Below are 19,495 nucleotides of genomic sequence, written 5' to 3'. Positions count from 1 at the left end.
CAAAAGAGTAGGGGGGAGGTGTGGTCACAAAGTCTGGAGGTGGTAGTTGGAGAAGGGAGGGAGGGGACAGCAGCGATCAGGGGGAAGAGGGATGGCTAGATGAATAGAGGGGTGAGGAGAACTGGGGAGGGGAAAGAGGAGAGCAAGTTAGCCGAAACTGGAAAAGTCGTCGTTAATGCCATCTGGCTGGGGAGTGCTTAGACGGAAAGTCAGGTGTTGTTCCTCCAATTTGCAGGTGGTCTTGGTGGATAGTACATAAGGCCATGGACAGACATGTGAGTTTGGGAGTGTGTCACAGAACTGAAGTGGTTGGCTATTGGGAGGTCTTTGTCACTGGTGTGGACGGAGCTAAGGTACTCAGCGAAGCGATCTCCCAATCTGCACCCTCTTTCCAATGAAGAGAAAAGGCCATATTTACACCCACACTTCCTTCCTCGCCATGGTCTGGGGCCCCAAACAGGCCTTTCAAATTAAGCAACACTTCACTTGTGTATCCGCAGGATAGTTTACTGCATCTGGTGCTCCATTTGAGGCATTCCATTTCAGTTCTTTGTCACACTCCCATACTCGTATGTCTGTCCATGGCTTTATGTACCAAGATTACTCGCAAATTGGAGAAACAGCACCTTTGGGACAGAGATTAGAATTTTTTTTTTAACCCAGAGAGTCGTTGGCCTCTACCACCCTTTGCCGCAGAGGGTGGTAGAGGCAGGTTCTCTGGATATCCAAGAGGGAGTTAGATAAGGTTCTTGTGGACTGGGGAATTAAGGATTACGGGGAGGTGGCAGGGACAGGGTAGAAGATCAGCCATGATCAAAATTAATCGTGGTGCTGTCTCAATGGGCCAAATGGCCTACTCCAGCATTTATTGTTTATTTTTCCGTCTGGGCACTCTCCAGACAGATGGCATTCACATCGACTTTTCAATTTTTTGCTAACCTGCTCTCCTCTTCCCCCTACCTCTCTTCCTTTTCCCCTTTCCATTTCTCCTCCCTCCCTTCTCCTCCTATCACCTCCAGCCTTTGCGACCACATCTCCCCCCTACTCTTTTGTTTGGACCTGCTGACATTTTTCCATACCTTGATGAAGGGCTTTCGGCCAAAATGTCAGTGATGTATTTTTACCTTTGCTATATAAAGGACACTGCTTGACCTGCTGAGTTTCTCTAGATTTGTGTTTTTACTGTCATGGTGAGAGAGTTTCATTCTCAAATATTGACTGGGGAAGATGTTCAGATGGGCCAGAATTTGTTTGGTGCTGAAGGGTTGCTTTAACCAGCAAGCCAGGAAAGGGGTCATGCTAGACCTTGACCTGGAAGAAGAGCCTGGCCAGGTGACTGGAGTTTCAATGGCAGATCATTTTGGGACAAGTGATCACAATTCCTTAAGTTGCAGGATAGTTAATGAATAATAGTTACGCCTTGTGAGAAAAATACTAGATTGATAGGGAAAAAAAATTATGACATTCTTAGGCAGAGCTAGGGAAGAGTTTAATTGGGAACAGTTGTTATTGGTCAACTCCACAACTGACAAATGGGAGTTATTTAAAGCTGGTTAATAGTCCAGGACTGGCATGTTTCAATAAGGAGGAAGAACAGTGATGACAAAGTAAGAGCAGTCATGAATCTAATCAAAAAGAAAAAGGAAGCACATGCAAAGTCTAGGAAGCTAAAACTGCTGGAAGAATATTTAATTGCTCTACCAAGGGATTAGAAAGGCTAAAAGGGGCTGTGAAATGTTCTTGGCAAGCAGGATTAAGGAGAATCCCAAGGCATTTTATACTTGCGTTGAAAGCAAGTAAAGCAAAATGGGCCACTCAAGAACAAAGGAGGAAATTTATCCTTGGAGTCAGAGGATGTGCTGACATTGGAGAGGGTTCTCGGATGATTCTGGGAATGATAGAATTATACGTGGAACACTTCACAGTTCTCGGCCTTTTTGGAATTTAGAAGAATGAGGAACTTACTGAAACATTTTGAATATTGAAATGCATGGACAGAGTAGATGTGGAAAATTTGCTTCCCATGATGCGAGAGTCTAAGACAAGACAGGCACAACTCCAGGATTGAAGGGTGTCCACTTAGAATAGACATGCGGAGGAATTTTTTTTAAAAATAATATATTTAATTATTTGCATCATTACAAGAAAAAATTAATAAAACATTAATCAAATATCCATATAGCCAATGATGTATATTTTCTCCCCATCCCACCACCCAAAAGTAAGAAAAGGAAAGAAACACCTACCATTTAATATGCAATAATATTAGCAAAGACAATCATTAGTTGTTACTGAAAATTACTACTTCAGAGGAGTGGATAAGATAGAAGAGGTGGATGGAAAATTATCCATAAAATCCATGTATGGTTTCCAAATACTGTAAAAAAAAATTTCAACTCAATTCCTTAATCTATACGTATTTTTTCCAAAGGTAGACAATTTTGCATCTCATTGTACCATCAACTTAATAACCCTTCTCCATCATCTTTCCATAATATCGCTGAACATTTCTTTGCAGTTGCTATTGCGATACTTAAAAAAAATGTTCTTAGTATTTGTCCAATTTCAATTTTATATCGTTTTCGTAAATATCTCCAAGTAAAAATATTCTTGGATCCTTTGGATTCTTTATCTTCATAATTTCCCTAATAATAAACTCAGTTCATTCCAAAACCTTTCCACTTTTTCACAAGACCACACTAAATGCAAATAAATCCCTATTTCTTTTCAGACATCGAAAACACTTAGTTGAATAATTAAGATTAACTCCGTTTAACTTTTGTGGAGTATCATACAATTGATGAAGAAAATTATATTGAACCATTTGATATCTAACATTTACTGTATTTGTAACACTTTCTTAACATAATTTTGACCAAATCTCCTCCTGAATTTGTATATTTAAATCTTTCTTCCATTGGATTTTTGATTTATATAAATTTTTTCTTTACTGTCACTTGTAATTTTATATACATATTAGTAATAAATTTCTTAACAAAAAAATATATCTTATATCTTTAAATTGACTTTGTTTAGGGAGTCTCAAATCTGCTCCCAGTCTCTTTCTCAAATACATTTTTAATTGATAATATGCAAAAATTGTATTATTATGTATATTGTATTTATCTTTTAATTGATCAAAAGTTAAGAAAGCATATCCTAAGAAACAATCTTGTTTTCTCTATACCTTTACTATACCAATTATCAAATAAAGAATTATTCAAAGTATAAGGTACAAGTTGATTTTGTTTTAACAATATTTTTGGTCATTGATAATTTTTAATTCCTCTCTCAATATGAATTCTATTCCATATGCTTAAAAAATGTTTCAATACAGAAAAATCATTAGTTCCTTTAAACGACTCACTATTCCATTTATACAAAATTAACTCCAGAATAGTTTCACCAATTGTATTAATTTCCCATTGATAACAGGAGGACAAAAAGCTCAATTGAGCTGCTTTAAAATAATTCTTAAAATTTGGTAGTCTTAGTCCACCCTGATCAATTTCCATGTTAATTTTTCTAAATCAATTCTTGACATCTTACCTTTCAAAAGGAATTCAAGTATTATTTTATTCAAGTTTCAAAAGAAAGATTCTGGTACTTGAATAGGCAATGATTGAAACAAATATTGTATTCTTTGAAAAATATTCACTTTTATACAATTCACTTATCCTATTAATGTTATTGGTAAATCTTTCCATCTTCAAATTTTTTTAACAATGGCAAATAATGGAGGAATTTCTTTTGTCAGAAGGTGGTGAATCTGTAGAATTTGTTACCACTGGTGGTTGTGGAGGCCAAGCCATTGGGTGTACTTAAGGCAGAGATTGATGGGTTCTTGATTAGCCAGGGCATCAAAGGTATGGGAAGAAATCTGGGCAGTGGGGCTAAGTATTTAAACAAATGCAAAACGTTTCAGAAATGACCATCATCTTAGCCAGCATTCAACTTTCCTCTTAGATCATTGAAATTATTTTATTGTGGCTTGAGAACTCCAAATGGGTGTTTCCTATTTTGGTTACTACTGAGCTGCAGGAGGTTGAAGCATTACCAGCAGCAAAAGCACATTTGCCAAAGATAAAGATGATCTTAACATAGAAACATAGAAGATAGGAGCAAGAGTAGGTCATTCGACCCTTCGAGCCTGCTCCGCCATTCAACGAGATCATGGCTGATCTTAAAGTTCAGTACCCCGTCCCCACCTTCTCTCTGTAACCTTAAATACCCTTATACTGAAGAAATATATCTAATTCCCTCTTAAATATATTTAATTAACCTGCCTCTACTGCTCTCTGTGGCAATGAATTCCACAGATTCACCACCCTCTGGGTAAAGAAATTCCTCCTCATCTCGGTCCTAAATGGTTTGCCTATTATCCTCAAACCATGGCCCTGGGTTCTGGATTTTCCCATCATTGGAAACATCCCATCTGCATCCATTCTGTCCAGTCCTGCCAGAATTTTATATGTCTCTATGAGATCCCTTCTCAATCTTCTAAACTCCAGCGAGTACAATCCCAATTTGCGCAATGTTTCCTCATAAGTCATTCCTGCCATTCCAGGTATCAGCCTGGTGAATCGCCTCTGCACTCCCTCCATTGCAAGAACATCCTTCCTTAGATAAGGTGACCAAAACTGCACATAATACTCCAGGTGTGGCCTCACCAAGGCCCTGTACAGCTGCAGTAAGGTATCCTTGTTCCTATACTCAAACCCTCTTGATATGAAGGCCAACATACCATTTGCCTTTTTAACTGCCTGCTGTACCTGCATGCTCGCCTTCAGAGACTGATGTACAAGTACCCCTAGGTCTCTCTGCACTTCCCCATCTCTTAATCTAATGCCATTCAAATAGTAATCTGCCCTCCGGTTTGTATTACCAAAGTGGATAACCTCACATTTATCCACATTGTAGTGCATTTGCCATGTATCTGCCCAGTCCCTCAATTTATCCAAATCACACTGGAGCTTCCTGAACCCCTCTTCCATGCACACAACCCCTCCTAGCTTAGTGTCATCTGCAAATTTGGAGATATTACATCCAATCCCCTCATCCAGATCATTAATGTAAATTGTGAACAGCTGGCATCCCAGTACAGATCCCTGTGGTACCCCACTGGTCACCGCCTGCCACTCAGAAAACGAGCCATTTATCCCAACTCTCTGTCTTCTACCTGCCAGCCAGTTCTCAATCCACATCAATACTTTGCCCCCAATCCCATGAGCCTTGATTTTGGAAGTCAGTCGTTTATGCGGGACCTTATCGAAGGCCTTTTGGAAGTCCAGGTACACCACATCCACTGGCTCTCCCCCATCTATTTTACCTGTCACCATCTCAAAGAATTCCAATAGATTTGTCAAGCACGATTTACCTTTTGTAAATCCATGTTGACTCCGTCGGATCCCTTCTCTGCTAGTCATATGCTCCGCTATTACATCCTTAATAATGGATTCCATCATTTTGCCCACTACTGATGTAAGTCTCACAGGCCGATAATTCCCCGCTTTTTCTCTTCCCCCCTTTTTAAATAGTGGGGTAACATTAGCTACCCTCCAATCCATGGGTACTGATCCTGAGTCTATCGAGTTCTGGAAAATAATTCTTAAAGCATCTGCTATCTGAATGGCTACTTCCTTGAGTACCCTAGGATGTAGATTATCAGGCCCTTGGGATTTATCTGCTTTCAATCCCATCAATTTCCCCAAGACCATGTCCTTAGAGATACTGATTTCTTTCAGTTCCTCCCTTCCTTCTTTTGTCTAGAGAAAACAAAGTGCTTCATTTACCTTGGACTTCATGTGACCCAATTGATTTACTTTCAGTTCAATGTGTTTTCTCTTTTTTGTAAATAGGTTGATTGGATAATTGCATGTTTTCAGAAAGTACGGGATTTAAGAAATGGGTTTTCTTTTATTATCGATTTGGCTTGTTAAGCTTGAATTAACATCTTGGAACTGCACTAATTGACACACTCTAAGATAGTTCAATGTTAGATGGTCATTTACAGTGTTTAAACTGTGAATGCTCACGTCTTCTGGACCTTGCGAGCTCTGACGTATAATTAGGGGTTTAATTGAAAATTGAATTACATGTTTTAGTTGAACATATGTTACTAAGTGCTGAACTGAATCTGACCAAAATAAATGCATGACTGATTGCAAGTACCACCAAGACTAAAGCATCTAAACTTCTTTAATTACAGTCTAATTAAACATTTTCAAAACAAAATATGTAATTAGTTACTGCAGAAGAATACACATCAGGCTATTTAAAAACAGTAATTAACAAAACCAAATCAACATTTAAAACAGCTCCCTCACACTGATTCAACAGGCAAGTACAGCAGGACTCCAAAACACTGCCAATCTTCAGAATTTGCTGCAAAGTTCCTTGGAAATCGCACAATATTACTTTAGCATCTAAATTTACCTGGGAACTATGTGCTGATAACATTGTTTTCAGCACTCGAGATTATTTCAGACACTTCACCCCGTTACTGAACATGATAGTGTTGTTTTCAGTGCAGCTGATAGTGTGTTTGGAAATGCTTAGAATTGGTTTTAAACATAATGTTCATGAGATCCTTTATGTTTCCTTACATGTCTGATCACAACAGATTGTTGGCTGTCCAGATTAGGTTTTTTTTTTTTGGAAACTCATTTTCCCCATGGTTATTATTGACATTTAAATTTATTGTCAATGACTGAGATTTTTACTTTTTGGGAGGTATAAACCAAAGTTGATTTGATATGAAGCTCTTTACCTTTGAAACATACTGCGGGTTATTGGTTATTGGGTGGCATGAGCTCATGGGCTGAAAAGGCCTGTTACTGTGCTGTATTTATAAATTAAAAATAAATTTTATGACAAGAGAATTGTATACTGTCAACTCTTTCAAAATGCAGTGCATCAAGTATGTTATTTTCATCTTTGGAAATATTTCAGACTAAGTTGCTTCTGGTAATAACCCTTCTATTTCAAGAGTTGAAAAAATGGAGGTTCAGGAAAAGCAGAGATGCATGTGCAATTAATTACACCCAGCACACAGATCAGACACTCCTCTGTCATTTATCTCAGAAGAGAGCCTGGTGATCATGGTCACATTTGAATACTCATTGCACACACTGTCCAGGTTATGAAGGGGGTTGACATATAATTACAGTTGCTTCCTGCACATTGAGCTAGAAAACAAATCCATGATTGAGATGGCTGCATCCATAAAAATTCCAATAACATCTGCTTTGAACTAATAACTGTTAGGTCTGCCATTCTGTGCAGGATATTTACATCACAAATGATGGCATTTTACATACAGGAGGAGGCTCAGCCCATCAACTTCATTCCTCACAAAAGATCTGCCCAGCTTTATCTCAGATCCTAGTTTGCTGTAACTGTTCAATAGAATTGTCGGTGAAAAATCTGTGCACTTTTACTATCTCTCATTTTGCAATTCATGCTCCTGTCAATTGAATATCTTGGCTGGTGGGGGGTGGGGAAGAAGCAGCAGTAATTAATCTCTGAATAGAGGTGGCTTGAAAGAAATAAATTCAATTATGGGGTCAGAGGACATTTCGTTTGTCATCACAGGTTGTGTTTGGAAAAAATGGAAATAGAAAGATGGCTTAAATATCAACCCTGTGATAAAATCCATGGTTCCAAATAGAAGCTATACAAAGTCATAAGAAGATTCCAGTTATCATATATTGGAGATTTCATTCATGTTGAGTGCAGAACGGGTGCAAGGTTGAGTCACTGAAACACAACTTGTTTGGAGATAATAATATCTTCCCGTGACAGAACTTGAAGCAGAGTCTGCATACAGTTTCTGCAGTTTCTACCTGCAGTTTCCTACTGTATTGGGAAGGGTTGTGGCTGTCATGTGACAGCACTGCCCCCTACCTAGTCAGAGGACACATCAGCTGCCAACCAAGGTTTGGTTCGGCCCCACCCATTAGTGCACTCCTTGTTGTTGGTACCATGTAAATTACCTGGACTGCCCTCTCCAGCCTGCCTGTACTTGACCTTGGGCTGTTGTAATTGGATTAACCCTCCTGGCACTAAGCCATTGATCCCTGTAAATGATCTGGGCTTGACCCTCCAGCACTATAAAGTGGCCATGTGCTCTTTGTTCTCACTCATTACCAGCTTGGGACCACCCTGCTTCACTCCAGACCTAGAAATGTGGAAGGGTGTTGGAGAAACTGTTGGTAAGGTGTGCACTGTTAAAAGGGTTGGGAATGTTTAATTAGTGTTCCTTGTAGCATAAAGCCTGCACTGAGTCAAGGGGGGGTGGGGCATCATAGTGATTTTACCTTGAACCTTGGATGTACCAGTTCATTGTGTGTGGGTGTATATTTTTTCCTCACACTATTTTTCCCACTTTCATTATTAATTGTCAGCTATTTCACTCCCACAGCTACTGTAAACTCTGTGTGTGTGTGTGTGTGTGTGTGTGTGTGTGTGTGTGCGTGTGCGCGCGTGCTCTGCATCAGTTACCATTTCCCACACTTGCCTTTGTAAATAAAATACCTCCCTGTGGTGGTCTGCCGCCACAGCAAGCAAGCCGGATCTCTGGCTGGCCAGCACAACGTAAAGCCAGCAGATCGCGCAGCTGCACTGGCCCCAGCAAGCGAACCAGTGGACGAATGGCTAAAGCAGCCTAAAGGGCCAGCGACCCTAAAATAGTACTGGCCCCACTGTATAGCCAACAGACTAGGGTAGCGCGCAGGGAAGAAAGTATTGTCACACAAGGGTGTATCCACACACGGGAAAATCCACCTTTGTCATGCAGGATGTGATGTCAGTAATCGGACAAACGGTGGGAACTTGAATGATATAAAAGTCGGGCTTGAACCATAATAAACCAGAGCTTAACCTGACCTCACTTGTGAGTGTTGTTCTTTTGTGTAGCGCACGGCTACATTCCCCTCAAAACTGTTCAGACTCCTTGCCTTTGAAACCTACCAAACCTTTTTCCTCACTCACAGCACCCACTATGTGCAAGTAGGCCTCAAAACTGGGGCTGTTGGCTTGGGAGAGAGCATTGACATTGGTTTACTTGCTGCTCCAGTGGATCTAGTTTTATTTTACATAATCTCACTGACTTGCCATTCATTATTGACATCTACTGTTTAGATTTCCAGCATCTGTTCTTTTTTCATTTTGTTTCTTATTCCAGTTTCTCAAATTTGTTGTTTTAAATTTATTTTTTTCAATCTTTTTCTTGGTTTTAATATATGCAAAGTACATAAGTACATATGATAATAATAAAAGAAAATTAATCACAAGTTACAAGTTTCAAATAACAATGAGCAAGGAACGTATGAACCCATGTTATTAAACGGAAAAATAGTTTAAAAGAGAAAAAAATATATTCCTAAACTAAAAATCAAACGCCACGCTATGAGGGTTGCTGGGAAAGTTGAAAGTCCACTACTACTACTAATAATAATTCTGAGGTCATTTAAAAAAACCAAAGATAATTAATCGACAAATTTTAGAAGTAATTGAGAAAATGACCCCAAAGAGAAAAAGTTGAGATCCGCTGCAGTTGTAGAACATCTATTTTTTTCTAGAGACAGACATGCCATCACATCCAACAGCCATTGAATATGATTGGGAGGGACAGCATCTTTCCATCTCAGCAAAATGGCCCTTCCAGCAATGAGGGAAGCAAAAGCCACTGCATGGGATTGTGAAAAAGTTCAGTATTAAATCCATTGGGCCACTCACTCCAAAAAAAGCAATGAAAGGGCTAGGAGTCAAGTTAATATTAAGAACTAATGATAAGGTGCAAAATACCCCTTGCCAGATATTAAAGAGTGAAGGACAGAGCCAAAACATATGATACAATGTACCTTCCTCAGTTATGCATTTATCACATTGAGAGGAACTATTAGGATAAAATTTAGCTAACTGAACCTTGGAAAAGTATAAATTGAATTAATGAATGCCTAACACAAAGAAAAGATGCGTAAATATGTTTCAAAATAGAATCCCACTTAGTTTTGGCAAATGGTTGTTGAAAGTCTTGTTCCCATAACTATCCCGAGATCTTAAAAGTAATTCATAAAGGAATCCTTGATGATTAAGTTTAAAATTATATACTTCCCAAATAAGGTTAAGATCTAAATCCTGGGGAAGCTTCAACATGAAAGAATTTAAGAAGCTCCTAATCTGTAAATAACAAAAAAAAGTGATGTTTATGTATTTTAAATTTAATAGCTAATTGTTCAAATGATCCCAAATTTTGGTCATTATATTGATCAACAAAAGATTGGATACCCAAGCTGAGCCACTGAGTATAACAAAAGTTAAAAAGAAAGGAGTTATGTAGAATAGGGCTAATCAATAAAAACCTATGGTAATCAAAATGTTTTCTAAATTGAAACCAAATCTCAAAGTGTGTCTGACTACCAAATTATCAGTTAACCTGGAAGCCAAAAAAGACAAGGGTGCTCCAAGTATGAAAAGGAGAGAATACCTTTTCAGAGACGATCTCTAGGCCAATCCATCTTGAAGCACCTTTGTGTTCTTATGATGAATCCACATAGCACTATTTGTTTCCCAGGAATAAATTTCTAAGAAAGTGTAGCACAACTTAGATAAGAAAGGTGGATAAAGGGAAAAAGGGTATAAATGTTAGACTCCTCAGCCCATGTCTGTTTTGCTGTTTTACATTCTGTTCTTTGGAAATTACATTGTTTTTGCGCAGTAAGTGATTCGAGCATTGTGGACGTCAGTTTCCTGATCTCCTGTGTGCTAATAGAGTATAGCATGGAAGTGTGCACTGTCCAAAGACCAGCAACATTTGCCCAGATGTCACTTCTGATTTTGATCGTGCAGACATCAACGATTGGCAGTCTTGAGGCCTGGTTCATTATTACTTGAAGAGAATCTGTCTCAACAGCACTTGGGCAGTGGAAATCTGCTGTGGTTTAGTCTTTTGAGGAAAATGCCTGCTGTATTAACTTGCCTCCCAACCTACCCCATTGCCCCAAACATGGCACCAAACACGCCATTCGATACCCAATCCTTCACAAAATTGTCTGACTTCTTATTTTCTCTGCTCCTCTGAATCTTCTCCATCCCCTTCCCTCTAGCTTTCTAAACCTATGACTCCATGTAATAAAACCCTTCCCCCAACCAAGCTCATACCATTTCCTCTGCTCTGATCTCATCAGCCCCTCCACTACTACCACCTGTATGACTCATGTTTTAGATATTCGATATTATCTTTAATGGCTAAATAAATAAAGAAAGAAAACATTTTATTTGTTCTAATTTTTGTTAAGTTTAACGTGTACATAAATTCCATTTTCTGCACCTTCATGGGGTCTGTATTTTTTCAAGTTATGCAAATTTAACGAATTCTGCTTCATGGTTTACTCCAGGGATTAATATAAAATTTATCATACTTGGTTCCCTTAGTGAGATTTACTTCCATTACTGCATCACAATGGTGGAATAAATCTTAAGGGAAAGAGTAAATCTTGCTTATCAGAGTTTATTTCCATCTAAAACTAACCTGAAATGAAAATAGTTGTATTTTTTTTAAAAATACTGTGTGTCATGATATGTAATATCATCTCAAAATATCACCAAAGAATGCATTTAGGTTGATAATTATAATGTTAAAATAAGATTCAATCAATGTCTATTGGTCTGAAATAAAATTTTCTCAAATGACTTGGCAGTGTTTCAAAAGCATTTAAAATACCACTTTATTTTTATTCATAGGTTGCATTGTCAAGCACTGGGCTCTAATACTGGCCACTTCAAAATCTCAACAACTCTTGTTCCGCATCATTGACTGCCTGTTGTTGCCGCATACCCTCTTTCAGCAGGGCACAGGACTGCCCCCAGCAATACAGTCTGCCATTCGAGATAACCTGCCCCTGTATCTGCAGGTAAGCACTGTCTCACCATGGTTACCTTTGAGATGTCCAAAGCGTTTTCTCCCCCCACATATGCCTTTTTGATTTTTTGTTTCTTTAAGTAGGTATTTTCAAATCTCAGAATTCCCTTTATGTTGTGAGCAGTTACATTAGCGATGCACTTTTCCTGTGGATAAGGACACTCCAAAGACTGTAAATGTTGCATTGTATAAAAATATATCCACATTTAGTTGTCAAATCAGATTCTTAGTACTGAATACCATGAAAGTCAATGGTCATCATATCGTTACCAACAGGCCCACTATGAAATTCTTTTTTTTCAACCTATTTAAAGAAATCTTAATTCAAATAAAGCAAATTTATCCTGGAGGAAAAGAGATGTATTTTAAAATATTGTCATAATGCAAACAAGAGATTAGACAAGAAGTAATTGTTCAAATGATTGATTTAAATTGCAATGCGATTCATGTTTTTCACAACATTTCAATTCAATCAAGACTGTCTCACTATCCATATTCTGGACGTAACTGTACCTGAACTAGATTTATGTGGAATGAATACTAGACTGGTAGATTTTACAAAAATATGGATAGTGGGTGACACAGATGGCGCAGCGGTTAGCGCAACACCTTTACAGCACCAGTGATTGGGACTGGACATAGGTTTGAATCCAGCGCTGTCTGAAAGGAGTATCTGCATAGGTTTTCTCCGGGGGCTCCAGTTTTTTCCCATCCTTCAAAAACATAGTAGGGTGTAGGTTAATGGAGTGCAAATTGGGCGGCACAGACTCATAGGGCCAGATTGGCCTGTTAAGGGCTGTATGTCCAAAAAATATTTTTTTAAAGTAACGGCAGATGCTGCTCATTAAATTATATAAGATTTTCCGACGGTTCTTTGTAAAAGAAATGGATTCACTCTTTGGAGAATGGGAAGACACGACCGAAACCATGGTGGGTTCCCAGAGGGCTTTCTGGGATAAGGAAGGATAGAGTGAGGCAGTGGAGCAGATCATAAGCGTTTAATTAAAATGATCGTGATTGATCAGTAGGATAAAACAGCATGAAAATTGAGCTTGCTACAGAAATGTTTGTGAGGAAGGGGGTCTTAACAGTAGCATAGTGCTAGTGAAGTAAGCTCAGGATTTTCTTTGAGAAAAGGTATGGTGATGGTAGCTCTAAATTGAAGAGATGGGGAATTTGAGTCTTAATTGATCGTCTTAGATTAAGGATTGTTTGCATCACAAATTGGCAGAGATTCAGGAAATTACAGATTGGCAGGGATAAAAATAAAGATTATTCATAATAATTATGAATGTAACCTGAAGGTCAACAAACATTTTAACCACAGAAATTATATAGTTTAATCCAGTAATTTTCCCTTCAATCAACATTACAAGTAGGAAGAAACCAAACCAGTCAATTCAGTTATATGTATAATATCATTTGGTTTGTTCTGATCTGCTACTCTGAATGCAAGAGAATTATTCAAATTCCAAACCTACCAGGAATTATTTTGAAGGGATTCATGAGTAACCTTTTCAATTTGTTGTGTTTGTATGTGGTTTTCTGACTGGAGGCCATTGACTAGTGGTATGTATCAGTGCTGTGTCCATTGTTGTTTGTCATCTGAATCAATGAAAATGTGGTGTACTGGATCTTCACCTCTGACCTAACAGGCAAGTTGACATTCAGGGTATCCTGAACGAGGACTCCTAGGTCTCTTTGCATCTGGGTATTGTCAATTTTCTTAAAAAATGTAATTTTCTCCCCATTTAGCAAATTCTCTACCTGTTATTTTTTTTCTCTACCAAAGAGTATACTGTAAACATTCCAACATTGTATTTCATTTGCCACTTCTGTGCCTCTCTGTTTCCTCAATACTATTTGCTCGCCCACCTACCTTCATATAGTCTGCAAACTTTGGCACAAAACCAATCATTGCATAATCTCAATCATTGATAAATAACGTTAATAGAAGCGGCCCTAATACTGAAACCTGTGCAACACTACTAGCACTTGGTAGTCAACCTATATTCTGACATGAGGAGTCATGTGATGGAATAATGGCCGGTAGGAGAATACAGCCCTCTCCAGAAAAGAAGGAAAAAAAATGAAGAAAAAGCAAAGCCTCAGACACACAAATCACAACAAACAAAAAATAAAGGTGTGGAGAAAATGGCACCTAAGAAAGAAAAGCCAAAAACAACGGGAAGAAAAGAAGAAAGAAAGATGCCAGAAGAGAAAGGTGAAGGCCTTACCTGTACGAAAAAGCAGAGACCCGCCGTGGAAAGAGGAGCCCACTCCCCGAGGTTAGTGGAGACCCCGCAGGGTCACGACCCACCAGGTCTGCAAAAATGGCTCTTGGAGCCGAACAGGGGTGCGCAACTCTGCACGACAAAGAGAACACCGATGGTAGGGGGTACCAGCTGTGGAGTGAAACTCCACAGCAAGAACAACTGAGAGAGGGCTCCCTGCTGGAAGATAAAGAAAGCAACGGGAACGGGAGAGGTGAAAGAGACACAACAGATAACAAACCCAGAAGAGGACCAACATCAAGAAACCATGGAAAAAAAACTGAACAAACTGAGAAAAGCAGCTCAACAAGAAAATCAGAAGAGACACAGATACAAGGAAGAGAAATAGAAGACACGAACCCAAGAGCACACACAAAAGAAGAAGAAGAACGCCAAGCTCTGCACAGAGGAATAGGAGGTAAAATGAATGGACAGTACATAGATAAAAAAAATTTCAAGAACAAATGAAAGCATTAAAAGAATGGTTGACACTAGAATTTAATGAAATGAAAAGAAAAATGAAAAGTACAGAAGAAAAAGTGAGTAGAATAGAGCTGGTCATAACAGATGTAAGGAAAGGATTAGAAAATGTGGAAGAATGTGTAATGGCAGTAGAAATGAAAGTGAACGACTTAAAAAGAAAATTGGAAGAAAGTGACAAAAAAGTTAAAGAAACACAGGAGTTGTTAGCTCAAAAGATGGATATAATGGGAAGCTATAGTAGGCGAAACAATATAAAGATAGTGGGCCTTAAGGAAGATGAAGAAGGCAAAGATATGGAAGAATTTATAAAAGAATGGATCCCAAAAGTCCTGGGAATGCCAGAAATGCAGGAAGGAATGGAAATAGAAAGGGCACACAGAACATTAACCCCGAAACCACAGTCACAAAAAAAACAAGATCCGTTTTAGTAAAATTTCTGAGATACACGACAAGAGAAAATATATTGGAGAAGGCAATGAATAAAATGAGAGAAGACAAAAAAACCCCACTGGAATACAAAGGTAAAAAAAAAAAATTTCTACCCAGACATAAGTTTTGAGCTCCTAAAGAAGAGGAAGGAGTTTAACGCAGCAAAATTGATCATATGGAAGAAAGGCTAAAAATTTATGTTAAGATATCCAGCGGTGCTTAAAGTAGTTACCCCAGGGCAGCAAAATAGACTGTTCTCAGATCCAGAGAAAGCACGAGAATTTGCAGAACGCCTGCAAGACAGAAAGAGAGATGAAGAGATGTAACAAGAATAAAGAACGACGACAAACTACATATAAAGAAGTTAAAATAATGTATAAGTAAGAACTAGAGGGAAGAAAAGAGAAGTAAGGGAGAAGGGGGAAAAAAGAGGAGGGGTTGAAAAAGAGAAGAAAAGAGGGGGAGATTTGTTGTAATGTGAAGATAAAAGTTTTCTGGAGGAGAGAATAACAGTCACTGCGAAATTAGTTGACACTTGCAAACGGGTTTGCAGTCCGAATGGAGAGGGGAGTTGTGGTTGCCCGGCAAGAGACAAGGGGTGACTCAGAGATGGGGGGAAGACTTGGGTTAAAGGAATTTTAGATGTTTGAAATATTTTATGTTTTAGAAGTGTTGTCATACAGTGTGTTCAAAAAAAGAAAACTGAGAAATGGAAAAGGGAAAAGGTGGTGGTGAGGAAGCGGAAATGAGATATAAAAAAAGTATGAGATGGCCATGTTGAACTATATGACTATAAATATTAACGGAATACATAACCAAATCAAAAGGAAGAGGCTATTAAATTTACTGAAAAAAGAAAAAAATAGATATAGCATTCGTGCAGGAAACGAACCTCACTGAAGTGGAACATAATAAATTAAGGAGAGACTGGGTAGGGCACGTAACGGCAGCATCATATAATTCAAAAGCCAGAGGAGTAGTTATATGAATCAATAAAAATGTACCAATCAAAATAGAGGAGGAAATAATAGATCCAGCAGGGAGATACTTAACGTTAAAATGTCAGATATATTCAGAACTCTTGAATTTGGTCAATATATATGCACCTAATGAAGAGGATCAAAAGTTTATGCAAGATATTTATTTTGAAGATTGTAGATACGCAGGGGAATATATTGATAGGAAGGGACTTTAACCTTAATTTGGATTCAAAGATGGATAAAACTGGACAAAAGACTAGCAGAAAGAACAAAGTAGCCAAATTTATGGTTAAATCAATGCAGGAAATGCAACTTTTGGATATATGGAGGAGGCAACACCTAAAGGAGAAGGAATACTCATATTATTCGAGTAGACATAAAACATACTCAAGGATTGACCTGTTCCTGTTGTCAGCCCATATCCAAGGGAGAGTTAGGAAAACGGAATATAAAGCTAGATTGTTATCTGATCACTCACTCCTGTTATTAGCAATAGAACTGGAGGACATCTCACCAAGAACATATAGATGGAGATTAAACTCTATGCTACTTAAAAGACAGGATTTTAGAGAATTCATTGAGCGCCAAATTAAAATGTACTTTGAAATAAATATGGAATTAGTGAAAGACAAATTTATATTATGGGATGCAATGAAAGCCTTCATCAGAGAGCAGATAAGAAGTTATGTAACTAAGATGAAAAAGGACTAAAATTGGGAAATAGAACAGCTGGAAAGGGAAATAGTAAGTGCAGAAAAAGAACTAGCAACAAGGGAAGATACAACAAAAAGAAGAGAATTGGCGGACAAAAAATAAACTACGAAACACTACAAACATATAAGGTGGAGAAGAACATAATGAAAATAAAGCAGAAGTATTACGAGCTAGGAGAAAAACGCACAAAATACTGCCTTGGCAGCTTAAAACAGAACAAGCTAAAAGAATGGTATTGGCATCAAGGAAAAAGGACAAACAAATTACATACAACCCAACAGAGATCAATGAAAACTTTAAGGAATTCTACGAGCAATTATACCGAACTGAGAACAAAGGGAAGGAAGACAAAATAGATGAGTTTCTAGCTAAAATTGAACTACCGAAATTGCAAGAAGAGGAGCAAAACAAATTGATAAAACCATTTGAAGTAGAGGAAATACAAGATATATTAAAAAAGCTACCAAACAATAAAACGGCGGGGGAGGACGGACTCCCAATAGAATTCTATAAAACATTTAAAGAGTTACTAATTCCTCCTCTCCTGGAAGTAATGAACCAGATAGAAGAAACATAAAACATGCCAGATTCATGTAAAACAGCAATAATTACAGTAATACCAAAGACAGGAAAAGATCCACTAACACCAGCATCATATAGACCAATATCTCTACTTAACTCAGATTATAAGATAAGATAATAGCAAAACTATTAGCAAACAGATTGGCCGACTGAGTACCAAAAATTGAAAAAAAACGAGATCAAACTGGATTTATTAAGAAAAGATGAACAATGGACAATTTTTGTAAGTTCATTAACTTAATACATGCAGTACAAGGAAATAAGACGCCAATGGTGGCTGTTGCTTTAGATGCAGAGAAATCCTTTGACAGGGTAGAATGGAATTATTTATTCAAAGTATTACAGAGGTTCAACCTACCAGAGAAATATATTAGTTGGATTAAAGCATTATATAAGGGTCCAATGGCGAAGGTGACAGTAAATAGATATATATCGAACCAATTTAAATTAAGCAGGTCAACTAGGCAGGGATGTCCACTATTTCCCTCACTGTTCGCTTTCGCAATAGAACCATTGGCAGAACTGATAAGAACAGAAAATCAAATAAAAGGGATAAAAATAAAAAAGAAAGAATATAAAATCAGTCTATTTGCAGATGACATCATAGTATACTTAACAGAACCAGAATTATCAATTAAAGAATTACATAAGAAATTGAAGGAATATGGAGAAATATCGGGGTACAAGAGCATCGCAAATAAAAGTGAAGCGATGCCAATGAATAATGCGGATTTCACAATGTTTTAAAAAGAATCACCATTTAAATGGCAAACACAAGCAATCCGATACCTAGGTATTAGACCTGATAATAATCTAGGCCATCTATACAAATTAAATTATCAGCCGTGAATGAAGAAATTACAAGATGAATTAGAAAATTGGAAAGATTTACCACTAACACTGATAGGAAGGGTAAATTGCATTAAAATGCATATCTTCCCAAGGATACAATACCTATTTCAATCGTAATCAATTCCTTTAACAGAGAAATTCTTCCATGAACTAAAGAGAATAATAAGGAAATTCTTATGGAAAGGGGGGAAACCGAGGATTTCTTCTTTCTTTGGCTTGGCTTCGCAGACAAAGATTTATGGAGGGGTAATGTCCACGTCAGCTGCAGGCTCGTTTATGACTGACAAGTCCGATGCGGGACAGGCAGACACAGTTGCAGTGGTTACAAGGGAAAATTGGTTGGTTGGGGTTGGGTGTTGGGTTTTTCCTCCTTTGTCTTTTGTCAGTGAGGTGGGCTCTGCGGTCTTCTTCAAAGGAGGTTGCTGCCCACCGAACTGTGAGGCGCCAAGATGCACGGTTTGAGGCGATATCAGCCCACTGGCGGTGGTCAATGTGGCAAGCACCAAGAGATTTCTTTAGGCAGTCCTTGTACCTCTTTTTTGGTGCACCTCTGTCTCGGTGGCCAGTGGAGAGCTCGCCATATAACACGATCTTGGGAAGGCGATGGTCCTCCATTCTGGAGACGTGACCTACCCAGCGGCGTAGTTGGATCTTCAGCAGCGTGGATTCGATGCTGTCGGCCTCTGCCATCTCGAGTACTTCGATGTTGGAGATGAAGTCGCTCCAATAAATGTTGAGGATGGAGCAGAGACAACGCTGGTGGAAGCAGTCTAGGAGCCGTAGGTGATACCGGTAGAGGACCCATGATTCGGAGCCGAACAGGAGTGTGGGTATGACAACGGCTCTGTATACGCTAATCTTTGTGAGGTTTTTCAGTTGGTTGTTTTTCCAGACTCTTTTGTGTAGTCTTCCAAAGGCGCTATTTGCCTTGGCGAGTCTGTTGTCTATCTCGTTGTCGATCCTTGCATCCGATGAAATGGTGCAGCCGAGATAGGTAAACTGTTTAACCGTTTTGAGTTTTGTGTGCCCAATGGAGATGTGGTGGGGGGGGGGCTGATGGAGGACCTCAGTTTTCTTCAGGCTGACTTCCAGGCCAAACATTTTGGCAGTTTCCGCAAAACAGGACATCAAGCGCTGTAGAGCTGGCTCTGAATGAGCAACTAAAGCGGCATCGTCTGCAAAGAGTAGTTCACGGACAAGTTGTTCTTGTGTCTTGGTGTGAGCTTGCAGGCACCTCAGATTGAAGAGACTGCCATCCG

General features: G+C 38.6%; 1 protein-coding gene across 1 annotated transcript in view; it reads left to right on the top strand.

The window, feature by feature from the left end:
• The window catches only part of mms22l (MMS22-like, DNA repair protein), a 173,600-nt gene that overhangs the window by 127,350 nt on the left and 26,755 nt on the right, over positions 1 to 19,495 (top strand). Inside the window, exon 19 of the mRNA XM_069887105.1 lies at positions 11,746 to 11,915. Coding sequence (XP_069743206.1) covers positions 11,746 to 11,915 — 170 coding nt within the window. The remainder of the gene's footprint in view (positions 1 to 11,745; positions 11,916 to 19,495) is intronic.

Source organism: Narcine bancroftii, chromosome 6 (genome assembly GCF_036971445.1).
Source record: "Narcine bancroftii isolate sNarBan1 chromosome 6, sNarBan1.hap1, whole genome shotgun sequence".
Classification (NCBI taxonomy): Eukaryota; Metazoa; Chordata; class Chondrichthyes; order Torpediniformes; family Narcinidae; genus Narcine; species Narcine bancroftii.
This window is presented reverse-complemented; position numbering and strand designations above follow the sequence as displayed.